Here is a 25,432-nt window from a genome sequence, read left to right as displayed (position 1 = left end):
AGGTGTTTTTATTCCCTTTATTATATAAAATAATTATAAATAGTAAGCACTTGTAAATGTATCGCTCATTACCATGTGCCAGGCATAGTACTTTGTAGACACTTTCTCTCAATGTTAATAGAACCGCAGAGTCCTTGCAGCAACCTGATGTAGTAAAATAGTCAAAATAACATTTGTCTACTTTCTTCTTAGAAGTTACCCCATATGACTTTATTCTTGTCAGATAAAAAGGAGCTTGTCATTGGCATTATACTAACATGGTAAATGTACTATATGTTAGACATTATGAAAGATGTATCTTTTGAGGCAGATATCAGCATCCCTGTTTTATAGAGAGGCTGAAACTTAGAGAGGTAGAACCTAAGGTCACATAGGCAGAGGTTGGATTGTAATCTGTGTCTACTAAAACTAATCTACTGTATCACAGCTAAATTTCTGGTGTTATTTCTTATACTTGGTTTTTTGGCATATGCATTGTGTGTGTGTGTATGGCCATTTATTTTTTGAACCTATCTAAGTTTTAAAACTTTGTTGGATCAGTGTATACTTTGCATAGTATGAGGAGCTGGAATGCCTAGAATATTCTGTGATTTTTTTTTCCATGGTGATATGTGAGACTAAATTCTTTCTAATGGACATTTTATTTTAAAAATACCTGGTACATCAGTGTTTATGATTATCCTTTCCTTTGCTCATCATTCTGTTTTTGAATAAGAGTGCCAAATAGATCTCATCCCAGTATCTTTATTGAATCTAGCTCTTGTTTAGTCAGTTTTATATATTTAATAGGAATATATTTAATAAACGAGGATATGGATAATCAGATATTTATTGTTATATTTATTTGATTTCTATGTGGAAGTGACAAGAATGTATACAGTAGGACATCTGGATGTTGGGACATGCTTCTTGAAGGATTGGTCTTGAAATTTGGGTAGGATTTTGATAGGTGGAGTATAACAGAGTAAACATAGTTACAAAAGGTAGCGCAAGAAAGGCAAGGATAACATAAGATTGCAAAGTCACTTAATGACAAACACATAGATGATATTTTTCGGGGCTTCTGCTTCCTAAGAAAACTTTGGAAGTTGACCCTGAAATGATATTGTTTAATTGCCAATAATAATTTTAGTAGAAACAGATAAACTGTAATGGTGTCTTTTCCTGTAGTGGTTCCATGCACAGAGAAAGACGCAAGTTTTTAAGGTCTGCACTGAAAGAATTGGCCACTGTCCTGTCTGATCAACCTGGCTTGCTAGGTCCCAAGGTAACTGATTTAATTCTTATTTCAGCTACAAGTATGCCACATTAAAATTAAAAAAAAATCTTACCTCGTGAAATTTTAGTAAAATTTGAGTCAAGGACTATATAAAAGATTTTATATTTAGCTGAGAGTGATGTTGCTGCCTTGACACTTGTACATCACACCTTCCTGCATTTTCCTTGCTTCTTGCTTATGTGCATGTTTTCCCTGATACATACTTCCAAGTTCTCTTCTGGCCTCTCATTTCTGTCTTTTGATCTTGATATTGTCAGTTCTTGCCAATGACTTTCACTTGGAGAAAGATTATGAATAGGTTTTTTTTTTTAATCTTTGCATGAGAGTAAGCAATGTTATTTTTTTTTTTTGTAATTAGGCACTTTTTGTTTTTATGGCATTATCCTTTGCCCGTGATGAAATTATCTGGCTACTTCGTCATGCAGATAACATGCCAAAGAAGAGTGCAGATGACTTTATAGATAAGTAAGTTAGCAACATTAAAAACATTATTTTTTGTATATTTTGATTTATGGGCTATGGAATTTGGGGACTTTGAAGTAAAATTATTTTGCAGAGCTTCTTTTAGGGCTTTCCATATTTATCATAATAGTGGAATATTGTAATATATCATTGGATGACATGAATTAGAAGCAAAGTCAACTTTAGCTTAAAATTAAGGCTTTTAGTGTTTTCTCTCTAGTACCCGAGGTGGTCATAAAGTTCTTGTTTGTTTCCTTGTATACCCAGTAGTATTTCCATTGGAATTCACTTTTCAAAATGGTGTACTACACAAAAATTTAAATAAGAATCCTAACAGTAGAGTTGTAACAATGTGTCATTTGAAATGTCTTTCTCTCGTTTTAGTCCACAGTCCCTCAATAGGAGTTAGATAAATGAAGCAGAGAAATAAGAGCATACAGAAGAATCTTATTTCTTTCTAATCCTCTTTCATGATTTGTTTTTTGGGGGGTGAGGGTGATTGGCCCTGATCCAACATCTGTTGCCAATCTTTGTCTTTTTGCTTGAGGAAGATTCACACTGAGCTAACATTGGTGCCAGTCTTCCTCTATTTTGTATGTGGGTCACGACCACAGCAAGCTTGATGAGTGGTGAAGGGCCACACCCGGGATCCAAACCTGTGAACCTGGGCCGCTGAGGTGGAGCATGCTAAACTTAACCACTATGCCACTGGGCTGGCCCCTGTGATTTTTTTTTTTGATGAGGAAGATTGGCTCTAAGCTAACATCTGTTGCCAATCTTCCTATTTTTGCTTGAGGAAGATGGTCCCTGAGCTAACATCCATGCCAGTCTTCCTCTACTTTGTATATGGAAGGCTGCCACAGCATGGCTTGATGAGCAGTGTGTAGGTCTGCGCCTGGGATCTGAACCCACGAACCCCAGGCCCCCGAAGCGGAATATGTGAGCTTAACCACTACACCACTAGGCTGGCTCCCCCTGTGTTTTTTTTAAATGATGAATTTGAGATGTCCTAATTGTATTTTCATTTTGGATTTTCTTCTATCAATTTTTTAGTCTTAGCTCTTTTTTTGTTTCCATGATTTCTTTATTCATGTGAAATAATTTAAAAAGAAAATAATTGACGTTAAATATTTAACAGTGCTTTTTCTTAAGAACAAAACTTCTTGTAGTAATATCAAAGATATTTTATATTTTCCTTGATAATGAACTTACTTTTTGAGATATTTTTCTTGAATTTTTAACAAAGGCACATTGCTGAATTAATATTCTACATGGAAGAGCTTAGAGCACATGTAAGGAAATACGGACCCGTGATGCAGAGGTATTACGTGCAGTACCTTTCTGGCTTTGATGCTGTTGTCCTTAATGAACTTGTGCAGGTAAAAACTCTCTCTTATTATTCTCCCTTCCCTCCTATATAGTAACTGATTTGTTTGCTTAGCAAGCATTTATAAGATATAATCTTGTGGTACGTGGTGGAGATACAAATGTAAATGAGTCATGGTCATGTCTTGTGAAGGGGATCGTCTTCCAGAGGGGAAAAAACATTTAGTTGTAGTCCAGTGGGATAGGCGTTAGGCTTATGTGTGTACAAAGCCTGAGTGAACACAATGCAGGGAATGATTCTGTATCTAGGGGGTCGAGGTGTGTGTACAGTAATCAAATTGTAGAGCGCCTTGCAAAAGAGGAAGTTAGTTATAAATCGGATTTACTAGTTAGAAATATCACCTGGGCTCAGTGTGGACAATGGATTGCTGGAGGCCAAGGGAGGAGGCAGAGAGATCAGAAGAAAAATGCAGTAGGCTGGTGAGAGCTGTTGAGAGCCTGAGCCTGGACTGTGGCTGTGGGGATAAAGGAGAGAGGATGGAGACATTATAATTGATAAATATTAGAGGAAAAATAGAAGATAAATTTTTTTGCATAGTGTGTCAGAGGATGGCCAGTAAAAAAACATTCATCTAGGTGTCCTAATTTAATTAAATGTCTTAATTTTATTTTCAATTTGGGTTTTCTTCTTTTGATTTTTAGTCTTAGTGTTTTTCTTTTGCTTTCCGTAATGTCTTTATTCAGTCTTTTTCATCTTAATATAAATTTCTTTTATTTTTATTCCAAATAAACTGACTATAAGGAAAATAGTATTTTATTTGCTTCGTTTTATGAAATCACAGATGTCTAAAAACTACTATAATCTAACAGTATAAAGAAAGAACAGCACAAATTCTCTTTATATTAAGACTACTCTAAAACTACTGGTTTTCCAGAGAAACAATCATACTTTTATATATATTTTTTTAACTTATTTATTTATTCCCCCAAAGCCCCAGTGGACAGTTGTATGTCATAGCTGCACATCCTTCTAGCTGCTGCATGTGGGAGGCGGCCTCAGCACGGCCAGAGAAGCGGTGCGCTAGTGCGCACCCGGGATCCGAACCCCAGGCCGCCAGCAGCGGAGCGCACGCACTCAACCGCTAAGCCACAGGGCCGGCCCCATACTTTTAAATTCTAATTTTTTTCAAACCTACCTAAAAATGCAAATAAGAAAAATTGTTCATGTAATTGTTTACCTTGAATTATATACAGCTTATGTGGGTTACTATCCTAAACTAGTTTATTTCTCCTTTTATCCACTAGATGGAGCTCAGATGCTTCTTTTCTAAAATGTCCCTTAAAAAAGGGAATTGAAAAGCTGATTTTATCCCTAGACTGTTATTGCTTTGCTGTAATTTTATTTGAATAGTTACTGCTTAACCAGATAAATCAGAAGCTATCGGGCTATCATAGTTTAAAAAGTAAACCAGACTCCTGATTTCATGTCATTTTGATTGACAAAATGGCTAGTTGGATATTAATAAATTTTAGAGATTTATGTTATGATGTTAAAATTTTTAAGGCATTCCATATCTTTGGTGTTTTTTTTTAAGTATAAACTAGATTTTAACAGTACTGAGAAAATTAATTTCTTATTTTTTTCTGGAATTTTAGTAATAGTAGCAGCAATAATAATACTAATATTAATGATTGGCAAATTTATTGATAGTATTCTTTGTTATATCTGTACTCTGAGGGTAGGTATAGTTATCATTGTTTGCTGAAGAAAAAAGACCTTCTGTAACTTGATCAGTATCACACAGTTCATAAGTAATAGAGACAGTATTTGAACTCCAATCTTAACTCCAACACCTGAGCTTTTTACCTCCTTCTGTTGTAAAGTACACTCATGGTGTTTTTAACCATTTGCTAGGATTTAAATTTAGAACTAAGATTAACGTGTTAATATAGTTCATTGTAATAGGTGTTATGTTTATTTATTTATATCTAAAATATACAGAACATAAAAGTTACCATTTTAATCATTTTTAATTGTACAGTGTAGTGACATTACGTTTACACTGTTTTATAGGTCTTAATGTTCTGAAAATTATTTATGCAGTTTGTGAGCTAAGCATCCACTATTTAAAAATTTTTTATTATACATCCACTTTCAAATGTGGTTTATCAAATATTCATTTTTTTAGCCAGTTTGAGAGAGATTTTTTTGGTCCTGATTTTGGTGAGGTATAAGTTACATACAATAAAAATCACCCATTTTTGGCATGCAGTTTGAATTTTGGCAGCTGTATACATTTGTGTAACCATTACCACAGTCAAGACATAGAACATTTCCAACACTTAAAAGTTTTCTTGTGCACCTTTGTAGTTGATTCCCTCCCTAGACCCCCCAAAACTATCCATCTGATTTTTGTCACTTTCTACCTTTTAAAAAAAAAATGTTTCATATAAATGGAATCATATACTGTGTAATTTTTTGTTTTTGATTTCTTTCAATTAGCATAGTATTTTTGAGATTCATCCATGTTATTGTGTGTATCAACATTTCACTCCTGTTTATTGCTGAAAAATATTCCATAGTATGGATATACCAGTTTATCTGTCCACTAGTTGATGGACCTATGAGTTGTTTCCCAACTAGCTGTTTTTAACATTACTGTTTTTTGTTCTTTTTCAGAATCTTTCTGTTTGCCCTGAAGATGAATCGATCATCATGTCCTCTTTTGTTAACACTATGACTTCCCTAAGTGTAAAACAAGGTAATGAGTCTTTTAAGTAAAAACATATTTTTTTGTAATTAGGTTTTCAAATTTGATTATTAAGAAGACTTAACAGCTGATTTTTACAGAATCATTTATCTTATTTTTGGACATATTTATTCTGTTCTCTTTTGTCTTAACTTCATCTCTCTGAAGCAGAGGTTTCCAAAATGAATGTGTTATGAGTTTATAAAAATCATAAGGGGGCCGGCCCGGTGGCGCAAGCGGTTGGGTGCGCGCGTTCCGCTGCGGCGGCCCGGGGTTCGCTGGTTCGGGTCCCGGGTGCGCACTGACGCACTGCTTTGGCAGGCCATGCTGTGGCGGCGTCCCATATAAAGTGGAGGAGGATGGGCACGGATGTTAGCCCAGGGCCGTCTTCCTCGGCAAAAAAAAGAGGAGGATTGGCGGATGTTAGCACAGGGCTGATCTCCTCACAAAAAAAAAAAAAAAAAATCATAAGAATTATAGCTTGAAATTTCTTATTATTCAGCAGGGGAAAAAGGGGCATTTTGTAGGAATAAAAAAAAAAGTGCCTAGTATCGTAACAAAGTGTGTTTGTTTGTTTGTTTTTTTTTTTTGTGAGGAGATCAGCCCTGTGCTAACATCCGCCAATCCTCCTCTTTTTTTTTGCTGAGGAAGACGGCCCTGGGCTAACATCTGTGCCCATCTTCCTCCACAAAGTGTGTTTGGTGCAAGCCTTACCTATGACAGTAATGGATACTGTTGGTAAAATGTTTAATCTGTGCCAGGCACTTTTTGTAATTACCCTATTTTATCCGCATCATCTTTAAAAAGCTGTTATTACTTTTATTTGTCAGATTTGGAATCTTAAGGTTTGAGAGTTGACCTCTCAATTATTTAAAATGATTTGCCTAAGTTGTAAGAGGTATTAAGTACTAGAATAGGAATTTAAGTTCAGGTCTGCTAGTCTCAAAAGTTGATGTCCTATACTAGACTGCCTCTCTGTTATTTGAATGCTCTGTTCCAGTAGATTGATATGACGTTTGAGTTTCATAATCTTTAAGTAAAAGGTGTCAGAAACCTTGAACATTTCTGAGTAATGAATATATTTATTTTATTTTAACCAATCTTTATAGTTATCCCACTTAAGTAATGAAACTACTGTAAACTTGCCTGGTGATATTTGGTTTCTATCAAGTTATTATGTGAAACTTCAGTGTGCTATCCAAAGTTTCTATTCACAGGGTTCCTCAAGCTGCTTCAAATTGACGTGTAGGCAAACTGAGAATTAGGAGAGAAGTCTATATTTTACACTTCTCTGAGCATAACTGCCTCCTTTATCATCATCTTTATAGGATTTGAGAATTATTTTACTCACTTATTTTAATTATTTTAATAGCCTTAGCTATTAAATTCTTTTTATTTTTTAATTGTGGTAAAATATACATAACACGAAATTTACTATCTTACCATTTTTGAGTGTACAGTTCAGTAGTGTTATTTTCACATGGCTGTGCAGCCAATCTCCAGAACTTTTTCATCTTGCAAAACTGAAACTCTATAGCTATTAAATAACAACTCCCCATTTTCCTTTCCTCCCAGACCTTGGCATTGACCATTCTGCTTTCTGTTTCTATGAGTTCGACCACTCTAGATACCTCTTATAGGTGGAATCATACAGTATTTGCCTTTTTGTCACTGACTTATTTCACTTAGCATAATGTCCTCAGGGTTCATTGATGTTCTAGCATGTGTCAGAATTTCCTTCCTTTTTAAGGCTGAATAATGCATCATTGTGTATACATACTACATTTTGTTTATCCATTCATCTGTTGATGGATGTTTGAGTTGCTTCCACCTTTTGGCTATTGTGAATAGTGCTGCTGTGAACATGGGTGTACAAATATCTCTTCAAGACCCTGCTTTTAATTCTTTTGTATATGTGCCCAGAGTGGAATTGTTTTAGCTTTTAAATTTTAAAATGTGATTATAGCTTTGTGAAAACATTAATTTGCTTTGTAATCTTTTTTTCTGTTGTCATAGTTGAAGATGGGGAAGTATTTGATTTCAGAGGAATGAGATTAGATTGGTTTAGATTACAGGTAAGAATAACTTAATAGTTTTCATTGTTATTCTGTTTTGTTACTGAATACCTTAGTTAACATGAAAACATTGCTTAACATGAAAAAATATTCATTGTTGTATACCTATTGAAAAAACTTGTGTAACTAACCATATTCTTTACCTCATAGAAGAAACTTTTTTTGAGATATAATTGACATATAACATTGTTAATTTGATATACAATAAAATGATTCAATATATGTATATATTGTGAAATGATCACCACAATAAGTCTAGTTAATATCTATCATTGCACAGTTAAAAATTTTATTTTTTCTTGTGACGAGAACTTTTAAGATTTACTGTCTTAGGAACTTTCAAATATAAATGCAGTATTATTAACTATAATCAACATGCTGTACATTACATCCCCAGGACTTACTTATTTTATAATTGGAAATTTGTACCTTTTGACCACATTCACCCATTTCACCCACCTCCCACTCCTACTTTCTGCCTCTGGCAACTACCCATTTGTTGTCTGTATCTATGAGTTCGGTTTTTTTTTTTTTTTGCATGGTTTTTTTCCTTTAGATTCCATGTATAAGTGAGGATCATGTAGTATTTGTCTTTCTCTGTCTGAATTATTTTCACTTAGCATAAATTAGCCTTCAGGGTCCATCCATGTTGTCGAAAATGGCAGGATTTCCTTTTTTTCCCCCAAGACTGAATAGTATTCTATTGTATACATATACCACAACTTATCCATTCATTCCCTCCATTGATGCTTAGGTTGTTTCCATGTCTTGGCTATTGTAAATAATGCTGCAGTGATCATGGGGGTGCAGATATCTTTTCGAGTTAGTGTTTTTGTTTTCTTCGGATAAATACCCAGAAATGGATTGCTGGATCATATGGTAGTTCTATTTTTAATTTTTTGAGGAACTTCAGTACTGTTTTTCATAATGGCTGCACTTATTTGCGTTCCCACCAACAGTGCACAGGGTTCCCTTTTCTCCACATCCTCACCAACACTTGTTATTTCTTGTGTTTTTGATAATAGCCATTCTAACAGGTGTGAATTGATGATCTCATTGTGGTTTTGATTTGCATTTTCGTAATAATTAGTAATGTTGAGCACCTTTTCATGTACTTGTTGGCCATCTGTATGTTTTCTTTGGAAAAATATCTATTCACATCCTCTGGCCATTTTTTAATCGAATTGTTTGTTTTCTTGCTACTGAGTTGTATATAGAAGCACTGTATACTAGTTGTTAAACTTGGATAAATACATTTCTAACTTATGCCAATATAAAAGGGTTTTTGAATAAAACAGATTATTATAATTTTTAAATATCCAGATATTTAAATCCCAATATCTTTCTTGATTATCCTGATTCAAATGTGTACTTCTAAAGTGAAAACACAAAATCTTTTTTGATAAGATATTTATAATCTAGAACTAATTGATAAAAATTTTAGGCTTGTGGGCCATATAGTCTCTTTCATGACTACTCACCTCTGCCGTTGTAGCTTGAGAGCAACTGTAGACTGTATACATTTCTTTAAATGGGCATAGCTGTGTTCCAATAAAACTTTATTTATAAAAACAAGCAGCCAGCTCATAGGCCATAGTTTACCATCCCCTGATCTAGTGCCGAAAGCTTCATTTTTCTAAAATGTAGAAATAAATGATATTAGACTTTAAAAGTTTTTATTTAATATATAACTCTCACATAAATAGTTTTTAAGGGCTTCTAAAATTCAAGCCTAAAATCTTTGTATATACTGTAAATTTAATGATAGAATTTAATTACCCCTTAAGTATTTCTAGTAATTATGAGAAAACTGTGGCACAGTGTTTTCAATAACTGCATATTTTAAAAATATGTATATTCTAAAATAATAATAGTATGTTCTCATTATAAAAAGTCAAAGTATCCAGAGTGTAAAGTGAAAGTTTGCACTTTTCCCAATCTCATTCCCTAGAAGTATTCACTTTTAATAACTGGGCTATATTCTTTTAGGTGTTCAAACATGTAAATGGGATTATACTATAGACTGTTCTGCAACTTAAAAAATATTTTTTTGTTTAATTAAAAAATGGAACTACAAGCAGTACGTAGTTTGCAGAAGAGACTTTTAGATGAACACAGTCTCAGGAAGGACTCCTAGGAAGCGTATACTTTTCTGGCAGTCTTCTTAGTTCCCTGAGGTGCTTTTGCTTTTCTTAGGTTCTTTCCTTCCAACCTCAAAATACATAGGTACTTTTCTCTCTCTTGTTCTGTGTTCTGCAACAGTGTATTTTTAGAGATGAAGATTTTATAAATTAGGTCTCAGTATTAAGTAACTTGACTGAGGTTGCAGAGCTGATTAGTGGAAGATCAGGGAGGAACCCTTAAAACACCACCATCCCAAAATATTTAATGTGTATATATTATAGGTTATTTTCTTCCTATTAAAAATAATAAGTTTAGAAATTAACATTATCTTTATAAAAAGAAAGGAAACAATGTAGAAGTAGAGCTTATAAAGTGAAAATAGAAGTGATTGCTCTGCCAAAGGATATACACATTTAAAATTTTGAAAGTCATTGTCATGGTCTCCTGCCCTCAGTTTGTGGGAGTGCCTAAACCAACATATGGGTTCAGAGAATTTTAGAGATGGATTTCAAATTTACCCTTCTTAGATACTTCCAGGATTATTAAACTTACTCATTTGAAGGATTCGAGAATTTTAGCTTTGTTCAGTCATATGACAGAATATAAAGCATTTGCAGGAGCATGAAGAATGTAAAACTAATATATCCCTGTGTGAGTTTTTTTATTTTTATTAGATATTTATAAGCATATCACCTGCTATCTATCCCATTCTTTCATGTATTCTATACTTGCTTGTATAAGATTCCTAGGGCTGCCGTTATAAAGTACCACAAGCTGGGTGGCTTAAAGAACAGAAGTTTCTTGTCTCACAATTCTGGAGGCTGGAAGTCTGAAATCAAGGTGTCAGCTGAGTTGGTTCCTTCTGAGGGCTGTGAGGTGGAATCTGTTCCATGCCTTTTTCCTAGCTTCTGGTGATTTGCTGGCCATCTGTGGTGTTCTTTGGCTTATAGATGCATCACTCTAGTGGCATTCTCCCTGTCTCTCTTCACATAGTCTTCCTTCTGTGCGTCTGTGTGTCCAAATTTCTCCTTTTTATAAGGACACCAGTCATATTGGATTAGGGCATACTCTAATGACCTCATTTTACCTTGATTACCTCTGTAGACCCTATTTCCAAATAAGGTTATATCCTGAAGTATTGAGGACTGTGACTTCAATGTGTCTTTTTTGGGGACGCAGTTCAACCCATACCATTGCTCTTAACCATATTGGGACGTACAGTCACTTGGCTCCTTTCTACTGCATAATAGACTCTTATTTTTTAGGGACGGTGGGGCAAAGCATAGCAAGGAAGAAAAGAATGGGACATACAGATAATCTAGAGAAATCTTAGCTAGGAAAAGAGGGCAAAAGTGCAAGATGGGAAGCAGTGTCCAGAATCTAGGAGGTTTGCATAGATGATGAAGAGCAGGTCAACAGTGAAGTTTGCAAGCCTACAGACTAGATAATATGCTACAAGAGATCAAGTGTTGAGAGCAATATTATATAATCTGTAGAAGAGTACAGATCCTGTTATGAGGATTTTATAAATCTGACTATGGGGACAAGGCATAAAAGATATGAAAAATAGCAGTTGAAAATCTGAAAGATTAAGTTAAAAGATGCCACTGACAGAGTGTGATTATCAGTTAGTTACTGATTCTCAGAAGGGAGAAAGCTTTTTTCAAGTTGAAATTGCTAGTAATGGCTTTCTATAAAGCAACATTTTACCCACACATTGGAAAATGGGTAGAATCTGAATAGGAAAATAGCTTACACAGGAAAAGGGCAAACAGAGAGGCAAGAGCAAGTAAAGAGACTTTTTAGTGTCAAGTATTACTAGAAGAAGGAGCAGATCTTCACAAGAGATAATGAATGATCTGACTTGAATCAGTGATCAGGTAGAAGGACAAAAGTAGCACATGGCCAGAGAGAGGTGTCGAGTTCTATAGATATCAGTCCTTGAGTGGAGCAAGGCCTGAAGGATAAGCCTTTGGGTGAATTGTATAGTATGCTTTGTGCTTTCACTGGAGTTGTGTCCAATTTTGATCCTAAGGTCATTGGTCTTTAGGTCACTTTGATCTTTCTGAGTCTTTTTTCTAGTCTTAAGAGAAGAGTTCTTCAGCCCTGCATACATTCTTTGTCATTTTTTCCTGCTTCTTAAGGCATCTTATTCCTCTGTGCATTCCATTAGTTCCTTAAGCATCTTCAGTCACTCTTTCATTGAGGATCTTCTCTTGTCTTCTAATTTATTTGGGTTGTGCATATCTTACACTTTTATTTAAACCTGTTCTTCTTTTTTAATAACATGTTTCTCCTTCTGTTGTTATCAAACATTTCAAATGAGTGTTTTAAACTAAATTATCTCATTTTGTCACCATACATTTTATCTGAATTTATTTTCACAGTGATATTTTAATTGCGAATTTTTTAAATGTGGCTCAATTAATGAAAGTCTCTATTGAACTCGTGGCCAGAGCTGGTTCTTCTTTGTATTCTAAGGCTGATTAAAGGTAAATTAAACTTCAGCTAGACTTAGTTTGTAATAAATGTCCAGAGTATATCTTGCCATCAGAATATTGCCGTCATATTCCTCATTCTCTCCCCTTTTCTGGCAGACAAAAACAACAAAATATAAAAATCTGCTGTCTCTGTGATGTCTCTACCTTAGTGAGTGGTAACTCATCCACGTGGTGACTCGTTGCTATTGTGGGGGCTGAGATCGATTTTTATCCTGCTTACAAGGCGCTAATTATTTAGTCTCTTACTGTTTTATGGATATTGTCAGAAGACATGAGGCTCTTGGATCAGAGACGAAGGACTTAATTCATTGCACAGGAAGCAGCATGAGCATCAGCATATATGTGTCATTTTTCCCTTGCTTCTGTGTCCCATAGGGGTGGTGCAGAGGGACCCAGATGAATGGTAGGTGTGCATTGGGCTTGTGTTGTTGCAGCTAAGGAAGACTGAGTTTGAGGGAGTCTTCGTGTTATCAGCAGTAATCATACTTGCTCTTGGTTCCAGAGGTAGACATTACCTCATCTCTCAAGTTTGATAGCTGCAGATACAACCCTGAATAATGAATGGTCTGGGCCTTGCATTCTCGGCATATCCAGCAAGATGTGTAGGCACACATGAGATCCATGAAGGAGTGTCTCCCAAAAATTCAGAACCCTGGCCATCATCCATAATTCTTACGTTGACCACCATGTCTAGTCATTTTCCAGATTAAACTCTTTTACACTACTGCCACTCTAGACCACATCATAATCGTGTCTGGATTATTGCCACCACTACCTCCTAACAGATTTCTGCCTCCTTTTCTCTTTGTGCCCACCCCTCTGCATTTTCTCCCTCCACATAGAAGAATCTTTCTAAAACGACAGTTGCCTATCACACAGAACCTTCAGTGATTCACCAAAAATTTTAAATTCTTTAACATGGTATATAAGGGTCTGCATGATCTAGTTGAATCTCTTCTTTTACCATTTCCCTTCTCTTCTTTGCACTCAAACTGTAGCCATAGTGAACGATATTTATTCTCTAGGCACCCCTCCTATTCTTGTTCTCTGCCCTTCTGAAATGCACATTATCTGTGGACAGGGTTTTGCTCTCTGTGATTTAGTACCCTTATAGGGGAATTTCTTTCCCTTTCAACCTAGCATAATGGTTTTGGTTTAGTCCTATCACCTTTTTGGCCAACCTACACTAATTTTTACCATCTTCAGTGCTTTTCTAGAATTCATCAATTAGTACAGTATATTTTACTGTCCAGTTTTTAATGATTCAGTATAATCTAAAACCTCCTTGAATCAACATGTGCAGTACTTTCATCTGATTATTTCCTATGTATGTTTTCTCTCAAACTAGTTTGAAAACTTCTTTTGGTAGGGTCAACATGACAATTCATTGTTTTATACTTTTGATATTATAACTTCACTTCCTTTGGGGTTCATGATGAATGACTCATATTAGATTCTGTTTTATGGACAGAAGTATTTCAATTTATTTATTTAAAGAAATTCTTGATAGGAATTTCAAGTTTGGGTCACTATAGACGATTTTAAAAAGATAATGTTACTGATATAGTGTCACAATAGACTTTAAATATTTTTCAATAGTGGGTATTTTTTTTTCCTGTAGAATGACAAGGCTAAAGTCATTGATCTATACCTAAACTATTGTTTTTCGCTGTACTTTTACAGGCCTATACCAGTGTCTCCAAGGCTTCTCTTAGCCTTGCAGATCACAGAGAACTTGGAAAGATGATGAATACAATAATTTTTCATACAAAAATGGTAGATTCCTTGGTGGAAATGTTGGTGGAAACTTCAGATCTCTCTATATTTTGGTATGTTGTAATTTTCTTTAAATCAGAATTTGAAATTTTTAGTATCCAAAGATATGTTTCTTGATTGTTATGTTACTGTAGTCCTTAACACAGTTCAGTAACAGATTCTTAAGAATAAAGGGAATAGTGGACAACTTGCCAACAAAAAGAAGTTTAAAAAGTTGAGATTTTATGTCTACTTTTAATTCTTTGTAAGAACAACTCTTACTGTTGTGAGTTTATTTTTTACACTCTTTCTGAGGAGGTGAAATACAGTCACTTCACATTGCCTTAGAGTGCTTTTTTGCATCATTAGACTAAGGGGAAAGAAGTGTGGATTAGGGCCAAATAGAGCAAATGTTGGAAATGAAATACCAAGTGATTTCACTCTGCAGTATTGAATTAGACATTGATATTATGATCATGTGGTGACTACTGTCTCCGTTGTGCTCCACTCCCTTTTGCTTTTATCATAGCCTCTTTTGTTTATACTTAGTAGTTTACAACTTTTCCCGCCCTCTTTCTCCCCACATAATGTGGTCCTTAAAGGAAGGTCCTGTTTTTGTTTCCTTAGTGTCTAACATAGTAGATACTTAATAAGTTTTTTAATGGATAAATGAACTTGATTGTGATCAGATGAATAAACAGTGGGGCCAGAATTCAAACTCAAGTATTCTGGCTCGAAAGCTGTATAAAATCGACTCTATTTCTGCTTCTTGGCCTTTTTTCCTTTAGGGAAGCTGATCAGAATAACCCAGTATGTCCCTTTATTTCTAAAACGTTGAGATAATCTCAGTGGATAGTGATAGTAGTTTCTATGTACTGAATAGAGATCATTATGAAAAGCTTCTCATTGCTTTTATTTTGGAAAATAACCCAGTCTGCACTGATTTTGGCCATTTGTTAGGATGACTTTAATTAGCAGTATTGCAGAAGAAATGCAAATCACCAGGCAGGGAAGGCATAAGGGGTCTCATAAAGGAACTTAGGAAACACAATACATCACATGTCAGATTTGCAGGAATTTTGAAGATTATTTGGAACCCTATACTATTGTCTGACCCAGAGGCTACCTTGGAAAGAAAAAGGAAGATTATATGGTTAGGCATTTTTGAGCTACAGAAAGGTTCCTGTCGCAAAAGAAGGGTACAGCAATTAGAAAGTCCTCTTCCTTTTCTTGGAAATAAAAGCACTTTGAGTAATGTTTAAAATTTGCAATTTTCAGTCATATTTAATTAATTTTCATCTATATTTTTTCATAACCACATTCTTATTTTATCTGTCACATCTGTTTGTCTTATTATTCCAAGATATACTATATTTTATTGCTTCACATTCTTTTAATCTCTCTTAAATCGAGAAATAATTTAAAATTGATGATGTGTCATTCTTTAATTGACAATGTTTTTCTTTCTTAGTGGTACATAAAATAATGGTGTTTCTTACAATTGATAGTGACTTAGCTTTGATGAAATTTGATGATGTAAGATTTGAATGTCATATTCATATGCCATAGATATGGTTTATTTTCTATTTTTTATTTTAAAATTTGTTAATATTATACAAATAATATTTTTATTACTCCAGAATGATTATTGATGTGTAAGAGATACTCTTTGGAAAAATAACTATTCTCTTCTTAAGGGAATTAATTCTACCAGTTGGTAACTTTCATTCACTTAAATCAAGTTAACTATCAGGTACTGTGTCAGAAAATTTTAATTTTAACTATAAAAATTGTGATTCTAATTTTTAATTTGTTTCTTTATGTAGTTTTTATAGTCGTGCTTTTGAGAAGATGTTTCAGCAGTGTTTGGAGTTACCCTCTCAGTCAAGATACTCAATTGCATTTCCACTACTTTGCACTCATTTCATGAGTTGCACTCATGAATTGTGTCCAGAAGAGGTAATTTCAGAGTAGTACTGTGATTTATGTGGTATGCAGAATAAACCAGACCAAACATGTAGCCAACTAAATGTTTACAAAGTCATAATTACCTAATCTAGCTTCCCACCTACTGCATCTTTATACAGAATCAGAAGAATGCTTGAATAGATATATGATGTAGATATTATATATATTTGGATGGATAGATAAATATACATACATTTTTATAAGAACATATCATAAAATTACTTGGAATTTATTAAAATAAAGGGTGGGTCAGGTATTAATATGTATGGTAAAGTTATGTACAGTAATTGATTTTGTATGCTTACTTTTCCTCTGAAACTATCATTGAAAAGACTTGAAAATTGAACGTACAGATTACTGACCAAACAAAAACATGCAAAGAAGAATTTCACTGACTTGTTAATATAATAGATATAGTAAACAAAATTCAGATTTGCTGGTATCTGTCAGACATATACACGCAGGCATACACAGTTACTGAATGATTGAACTACTCACTAGTTTTATTGATACCAAGTATCTGTCAAAAATGTACTCAGGGGGCTGGCCTGGTGACGTAGTGGTTAAGTTCATGCACTCTGCTGCGGCAGTCCGGGGTTTGCAGGTTCAGATCCCAGGCGCAGATCTACGCACTGCTTACCAAGCCATGCTGTGGTGGAGTCCCACGTAAGGTAGAGGAAGATGGGCACGGATGTTAGCCCAGAGCCAGTCTTCCTTGGCAAAAAGAGGAGGATTGGCAACAGATGTTAGCTCACGGCTAATCTTCCTCCAAAAAAAAAAAAAAAAATTTACCCAGTATTTCTTTTAATCTTTAAAGAAGAAATATCACTTTATGAGTGTGGTAAGAAAATATATTAAAATTAAATAGTATATTTCTTTATAATTTAACTTGATGCTCAGTCCCTTTACTTAGAACCGCAGAACTTGTAGAAAAGAAACTTAGAGATAGCAGTAGCATTATTAATATCTTTAAGCATTAGGTAACATCTGTTGCAGATTGTATTCTAGCATTCCATTGCAAGTAGACTCTGAGACAGAGATTAGCCTGCAGGAAGTTTATTAGGGACTGCTTTTAGGATTAATACCTGTGAGGATATTAACACCACCAATTTTAATAGATTTACAGATTTTTTAGACTTAATAAATTTTTTTCCACAAGCTCGATACCTAAGATATACTATTAATTCTTCCCTCTTCATCATCCTTCCCACTAAATTACCCATCAAGTCCTCTTAATTTTATTTGTGTGGTATCATTTCTTGAATCCTGTACTTTCCATTGCTGTTGTCACTATTTTAGTTAATATTTTCAATATTCTTTCATATATACTCTTAAATAGTTTTCCTTCCTTCAGTATTTCTGCATTTAAGACTAATCCAATGCCACCAGATGCCTCTTTCCTTCTTAAAGAACCATCAGTGGTTGTCCATTGCATATGGAGAAAGTAAAAATTTCTCAGTCAGGCATTTAAAATCCTCAACAATTTGATCTCTACCCGCAGTCTTTCTTTTTTTTTTTTTTTGTCTTTTAAAAAATTATGATTAAAAATATATATATATAACATAAAAATGTGCCAGTTTTAACTTTTTGTGTGTGTGTGTAAGAAAGATTAGCCCTGAGCTAACATCCAATGCCAATTTTTGTTGAGGAAGATTGGCCCTGAGCTAACATCCTTGCCCATCTTCCTCTACTTTATATGGAACGCTGCCACAGCATGTCTGGACAAGCAGTGTGCCATTCCGTGCCTGGGATCCAAACCTGCGAACCCTGGGCCGCTGAAGTGGAGCACGCGAACTTAACCGCTACGCCACCGGCCTGGCCCCCCATTTTAGCTATTTTTAAATGTGCAGTTCAGTGGCATTAATTGCATTCACAGTTTTTTTTTTTTTAGGGGAGCTCCCCCCACTTTTTTTTTTGAGGAGGGTTGGCCCTATGCTAACATCTGTTGCCAATCTTCCTCTTTTTCTCTTTTTTCTCCCCAAAGCCCCAGTGCGTAGTTGTGTATCATAGTTGTAGAGTTGTAGCTCTTCTATATGGGACACCGCCTCAGTATGGCTTGATGAGCGGTGAGTAGGTCCGCGCCCAGGATCTGAACCGGGGAACTCTGGGCCGCCAAAGCAGAACGGGCGAACTTAACCGCTAAGCCACTGGGCCGGCCCCGCCTTCGCAGTTTTGTGTAACCATCACCACTGTCCATTTCCAAAACCTTCATCACCCCAAGCAGAAACTCTGTAATCATTAAACAGTAATTCCCCATCCTTCCTGGCCTTGGTATTCTCTAGTCTACTTTCTGTCTCTATGAATTTGCCTATTCTAGATAATTCATATAAATGGAGTCATACACTGTTTGTCATTTTGTGTCTGGCTTAGTGTTTCAAGGTTCACCCATGGTTGTAGCATGTATCAGAACTTCCTTTTTATGGCTGAATAATAATCCATTGTATGTATATACCACATTTTGTTTATCCCCTCCTCTGTTGCTGGACTCCACTCTCATTCTTTTCTTCTACTTTCCACTCCTTACTAACTATAACTAGTCTGCCTTACGCAAACCATACTAATTTACTTGTCTACTTTTGGGTCTCTTAAAGGCTTTTCCTCATACATAAAATTCATTTCACTGCACCTCTACCTGTTGTACTCTTGTTTCTACTTCAATGCTCAGCTTAAATCCCACCTCCTCCAAAAAGATTTTCATCATTTCTCTGGTTAGAATTTGTCCCTCCTTTACCATATTTTCATAGCACTTTATATTGTTGTTATATCTGTCATTATCTACCTTGTATCATTTCTGCCTCAGTTAGTTGGTAAAGTTATGGTTCCTTAATAGGGTAAGACTCAATTCTTATAAAGTAATTCCAACAGGTAATTAATAATGTGTTTATCTAGAACCATAAAATTTATATGGCATTCTTCTATCTTTTGTTGCATTTGATTCTTAAACAAAGTGACAACGTAGTCAGTACTGCTGGTAATTATCTTTAGTTTACAGATGAAGAAAGTCTCTAGTGGACTGATGTGTTTTTTTCTCCCTGTAGTTATGAAGCTAGCGAGTGGCACGGTTCTGTTTTTCATTTAGCTAATTTGTTAAAGCCTGTTATTTTCCAGCTGTGTCTTGTTAAATTCTGTGATAAAAAGATGCGAAGATACAATCTCTACCCTTAACAAATCCCTGATCTGATTATGTGTGCTGTGGTAGAAATATACATGGGGCACTCTGGAAGCATTGAGGGAATTCACCTAAGGATGAGGATAGAGTAAGTTGATGTGCATAGTTCTCAGTGCAATCTTGCTTTATAATTTTAGTTTTAGCCAGTCAGCTCATTTATATCAGAAAGATTATAGAAAAAGCTTCCAAAACAACTTCTTAATGCTGAGGCCTCAGTTTGAGCTGGAATACTTAAAATGAATTTGCAGAAAGGCAGTACATTTGAACTAGATTTGAAATTCACACCCTGCTAGGTCAGCAGGATCCCCAGATAAATGGCAGCCAGTACTAATGGGAAACTAGTAATTGTGTTGCTCTATCAGTCCTTTCTAGTATAGAAGTAGTTCACTCATCTTTTCCATTCTCACTGTTTAAAAATCTTCCGTATGCTGCTGTTTCTCAAATCTGTATCTCTAGCCTACACTTTTCCCTTTAACTCTAGATTTTCTCTGTATCCTGTTGCAACTGAGGTATTTTTAGCCATATGAAATGTAACATGTCCAGAATAGAACTGTTGATTCTCTGCATGTTACCCCAGCCCTACCCTTCGAGCCTTTTCTGTTTTTGGCTCTACCTTTATATATATCCAGACTCCTCCCTCTTCTCACTCTTGTCAGTGCCACATAATATTTTGCCTGGATTATTGTTATAGTCTCCTAAATGCTCTTTCTGCTTCTGCCATTGTCTTCCTAAAGTCTTTTCGCAACACTGCAGCCAGAGGCAGAGGCCAGATCGTGGCGAGACTTGTGATGTGTTAAGAAACCTTAGTTGTTTTGTTTTCCAGTTTCAGAATTTCTGAGCCGTTGAGAGGGAGTAATGAAATCAAATCTGTATTTTAATCAAGTTAGTCTAGTAAGTTTGAAGCAATGCTAGTTCAGTGTTCTTTTTTCAGGAAGAACTGATAACAAGGGATCTGTTTTATCTTTCAGGAGTCAGAATTTGGTTAAACAAAACTCTAAATGTTTATAATTTGAAATCTTTCCTTAAGTAAAGTGAAATAATATTTAGTTGTTTCTGGCCTGTAGCTCCCTTTTGATTTGGCTTCCTATTAAAGTTTTAAAGGGTATTTTTAAATAAAATACATTATAAGGTATCATGATAGATTTAGGAATAGTTATTTTGCATGTTTAAGTATTTTTATATTCTTTTACATTTATTAGAGTAGCATAGAAATAATGTGTATAATCTCTCTGTGTATTTGTTATATAATTATGTAAGGTAAGGGTAGGAAAAATTTTTAGAATTTGTCTCTTTGTAAAGTATTATAAATGTATAGTACAAAATTTTACAGCATTATATATGCAATATTCCAGTTACCATTGACAGGAAAAACATATTAAACTACTGCAACATCCACCAAAACTAAAAAGATACAGAATCCTGTAGATAGAGATGGAGAGATTTGATATATGTATCAAATATATATATATATATCTAAAATATCCTAAAAATTAAATATGATGTTCTTTTTTTCCCCTGTTGTGTTCAGTAAATGCATGGTCACTTTTTTTTTCTCCTCCGGGACGGGGAGACAGGGACTTTGATTTTAGGGAGTTGAATGCCTTGTGAATTTGTTTGTTTTACTGACTCAGTTTCTAACAATTTTAAATATTTGAGCTTTTCTTTTCTGTTTATACACTACAAAGTTGTTATTGTGTCAAGATTTATATATATATAAAATCAGGTAAGATTAGAAAACATTAAAGAAATCTGTTATTTCACATCTTATATTTGATATTTTATTATTTAAGGACTGGATATAGGACATTGTGGAATTTGAAAACCAAATTAATAGTTTTTCATGTGAAGGAAAATACTGGTTCTTTAAGATTCTTTACAGTTATAGTTTACTTGTATAATCACCAAATACTTATTTTATGTCATTTGTGTACAGATGGTAGCTTATTTGTTACAAGAGATAAAAGAAATCTATATAACATCTCCCACCTCTACTCCTTATTGTAGAATAGACTTTAACCTTATTTTCCATGTTGTGTTTCAATTCAAACTACTTTTTTGTAACTTTTATTATTATTATTATTATTATTATTATTATTATTAATTCTGCTTTTACAGCGACATCATATTGGAGATCGCAGTCTTTCTTTATGTAATATGTTTCTGGATGAAATGGCCAAACAAGCTCGAAATCTCATCACTGATATTTGCACAGAACAGTGTACTCTTAGTGACCAGGTAATAATTTAAGTGTTTTCTTACGGGTAGAACATTGGTGTATGAAGGCAAGAAAATTATGTATTAGCCAGTTATTTTTTTATTTTCCACTTTTTATTCTCAAACTTTCAGGAAATCTCATTACCTCTTGTTGTGAAGCTCTGTTATTAGGTTTTTGAAAAATTGCCACTGTCTTTAGGATTGCTTACAGTTTGAAATCCAACCTCTAGCTTGGCATTCAGGTCTCTTCCTGATAGCTCAAATCTGTCTACTCTACTCTGCGCTTTATGTTCCACCACCTAGTAGTACACACGAGATTGTGAACACATCATGTCCTAATATAGTTTTGTTCTTCATAGGCCATTTTCCTTCCAGTAAAATGGTCCTTTTCATTCCTTGTTTGCCTGGTGTGTTTTCACTTATCCTTTAAACTGCAGCCTTGATATAACTTCCTCTATGAAGTGTTTCTTCACACAAGATTTACCTATTTCTGTTTTCCACCAAGCCGTGTGGGCTTCCTAAGCTGGGTAGATAAACTCTACTTCTCGCTTACACTCCTGTTCTTAGTGCTAGCATGGTATTTGCTACATAGTCTAGATTCAGCTAAGGTTTGCTTCAATAGTTAACGTGTTTTCAAAGTAATTGGTGTAATGTAAGATTTCATCTCTGTTTAAATGTAGTTGCTGCCCAAGCATTGTGCCAAAACCATTAGTCAAGCAGTGAATAAGAAGTCGAAAAAACAGACTGGTAAGAAAGGGGAACCTGAAAGGGAGAAACCAGGAGTTGAGAGCATGAGGAAAAACAGGCTGGTAGTGACCAAGTAAGCCATCCACTTTTGTTATATCTTTTTGTTACACGTAGAAGAGTGTTTTCATTTTTTGTATGGTGTTAGTACTGAAGAAATGCTAGTAATTGTAAAATCTTCATTTCCTAGTCATTAATTTTTTTACTTTTTTGTGAACTTGATTAGCCAGTTAGTGCTTATTTCATCCTAAAATACAGATTTTGAATTTTTGAAGAAAATATGTGTAATAGATGATATTTGTCTTTATATACTGAATAGTGAAGGCCAAGAATCTATCTAAAATTTGGGGGGGGGGGGTGCACTATAAGCAATCTATAATTTTCAGTTTATTTAAAATCACATATCTGAGACTTTATTTTGGCCTGTTGTCATATATTAGAACATTCCTGATATCATTATTTTAAAATGGATATATCAGACTAGATAGCATTCAAGGCTGTTTGTTTGGAGGGGAGGCATAGATGGGCAATAATGGGTGAATTTTTTTTGTTTAAAGTAAATTTCATACTTCCTTGCTTCCTCCGTTGAGCAAGCTATTTGCCGTTTTGTAGACAGTTTTCTTCCTCCATAACAGAAAGTATAGCAGGAATTTGAAATGATTGTCTTTATGAATGTAGAATAAGCTCTTCGTTGTATATTAAGTCAATATAGTCGTTATCATCTGAATGTGAAAACGAATGATGTTATCTTTATTTATTTATTTATTTTTTGTGAGGAAGATCAGCCCTGAGCTAACATCCGTGCTAATCTTCCTCTTTTTGCTGGGGAAGACCGGCTCTGAGCTAACGTCTATTGCCAAGCCTCCTCCTTTTTTTCCCCCAAAGCCCCAGTAGATAGTTGTATGTCATAGCTGCACATCCTCCTAGTTGCTGTATGTGGGACGCGGCCTCAGCATGGCCGGGGAAGCGGTGCGTCGGTGCGCGCCCAGGACCCGAACCCGGGCCGCCAGCAGCGGAGCACGCTCACTTAACCGCTAAGCCATGGGGCCGGCCCTGATGTTATCTTTAGAAAGTTGCTCTCATAGGTTAGCGATACCCTTAAAGATTTTGAACTTTGTCAGTTTAGGAGAGGAAAAAAATTGGATTCTGTAATTCTTTTCTCCAAAGAAGTTCTGATATGTTTATAAAATTAATTTTGTATTGCCAGCATGAAATGTTGAAAGTTTCATTTACTGTTTATTAATATTTTTTCAGCCTTGATAAATTGCACACCGCACTTTCTGAGTTGTGTTTCTCTATAAATTATGTACCAAACATGGTGGTTTGGGAACATACCTTTACCCCGCGAGAATATTTGACTTCTCATCTGGAAATCCGCTTTACTAAGTAAGAAGGAATATGAATGGTGTTTGTTTGTTGGTTCGGTTAATGTTTGTTATATTTATTCTTCATATCTCTACAGTGTTTCCTTTTGTGAGGAAAAGCATTAGTAGAACTGGCATAGTATAAAGAATAATGAACTGGGAAGTACTTAAATTACCCAGATGCTCGTCCCATACTTGTTATTAACTAGTTGTAACACTGGACAAGTCAGTTAATCTCCATAGGCCTTGGCTTTCTTATAAGCAAAATGAGAAGATTGGGGCAAATCAGTGTATTTCACCTGCCAGGTGGCAACCCAATAGGGTGATGAAATCAGTTTAGAACGTTGTAGTCAACATTTAAAGAAAGAAAGAAGAGAGAGGGAAGGAAAGGAAGGAAGGAAGAAGAAATAAAAAAGAATCTGCATTGCATGTAGTAAGTTGAAGTATTGCTTCATGAAACTTTTCAGTTATGTATGTGTATGTGTATACTGAGTTGTGATGCTAGCTCCATATCTTATGGTAGGTCACAGTCAAATGTTTGAAAACCACAGGACTAGATGAGCTCTTAAGTCTTTTCTGAATTCAAATGTATGCTGTTATGCCTGTAGAATTCTAGACTTTTGAGGTGCTCAATTCTAATTAGAGTTTTATAAGTTATATATATGCTTCTTGACATGATATTGCATGTCATAAGTCAGAAACCTTTCAATTTTATAAATGTTGCTTCAACCTTTCCTAAAATTACACATCTATTTATTAAAGAAAATAGTGATTGATTTGACAACCTTTTCTTGAAAGCCTTAAAGCAATTTATAAAACAAAATTTTGCCAGAGGTTTTTCAAAGTTTTGTAGTCATTAACAAGTAGTATCTGTACCATATGCTTAACATTGTGTTAAGTACTATGAATAGTAATGAAATGGTATAAAGCTTAGAGCTACAACAATTAGAGAACAAAATAGGAGAATATATAAATGGGCAGTAAATTGAGTGTTAAGCCTCAGTCGCCTAGAGAAGAGTCTGGTGTTGAACACTGTCTTTTGCTCTCCTTTAATAAGCCAGGCATCCTGACAGTGAAGCCCAGAATGCTCTAGCATTTAGACCAAAGGGCCTTCGCCCTGTGGTATTTATTATTCTCAACTGGGTGGGGGTGGTGGAGTGGTGGGTGGAAGGTGGGGTTCAATTTATAGCTCCTTTGTTTTCCTTCTGTAAATAGTCTGGTCTGTTAATCTGTGGAGAAGCAGATGTTCTTTTTACCAAACATCTGCTTAGTGATCAGGATCAAGGCAAGGCTGTAAACTTGTTTACCTGGGAAAGATTTTTATGTCAGGAAAAATAGCTTGTGAGTCTTAGTCGGTTGATTTTTGTTAATCACTTGAGCACAATCTTAGGACTTAGGGGCTGTATACAAGGATAGCAGTTTTTGTCTTGAGTTGGTCTTCTGGGACTGTTTCTAGTGATGGGGTTTGTCTGTTGTCTTTAGAGACTCATCTTTACAAATACAAGTCTAAGATCTTTACAAATCTAATGCTCAGGGCGTTTTAAAGACAGTGAAATAAGGGTGGCCAGTGTAGGAAAAGATCATCTAGGAAAATATTTTCAAAATTAGGCTTCCTTTTAGGTTTATACAGTTTCTTAAGATATAAACCAAACAGAACTGTGTTTTATGTGCTGTGAGTGATTAAAGAACAATAAAGTTTTT

The 25,432-nt window shown here is 35.0% G+C and overlaps 1 protein-coding gene across 1 annotated transcript in view; it reads left to right on the top strand.

Moving 5' to 3' along the window:
* Positions 1-25,432, top strand: part of NCKAP1 (NCK associated protein 1) — a 100,337-nt gene that overhangs the window by 46,575 nt on the left and 28,330 nt on the right. The window contains exons 11-20 of the mRNA XM_004426706.3: positions 1,171-1,267; positions 1,638-1,744; positions 2,988-3,120; positions 5,748-5,829; positions 7,834-7,892; positions 14,201-14,346; positions 16,099-16,231; positions 21,525-21,644; positions 22,304-22,443; positions 23,622-23,753. Of these exons, the coding sequence (XP_004426763.1) occupies positions 1,171-1,267; positions 1,638-1,744; positions 2,988-3,120; positions 5,748-5,829; positions 7,834-7,892; positions 14,201-14,346; positions 16,099-16,231; positions 21,525-21,644; positions 22,304-22,443; positions 23,622-23,753 (1,149 nt within the window). The remainder of the gene's footprint in view (positions 1-1,170; positions 1,268-1,637; positions 1,745-2,987; positions 3,121-5,747; positions 5,830-7,833; positions 7,893-14,200; positions 14,347-16,098; positions 16,232-21,524; positions 21,645-22,303; positions 22,444-23,621; positions 23,754-25,432) is intronic.

The sequence above is a fragment of the Ceratotherium simum genome, chromosome 9, assembly GCF_057802395.1.
Source record: "Ceratotherium simum simum isolate JZ-2026a chromosome 9, ASM5780239v1, whole genome shotgun sequence".
Taxonomy (NCBI): Eukaryota; Metazoa; Chordata; class Mammalia; order Perissodactyla; family Rhinocerotidae; genus Ceratotherium; species Ceratotherium simum.
Note: the sequence above shows the minus strand (reverse complement) of the source record. Positions and strands in the feature narration are given on the sequence as shown.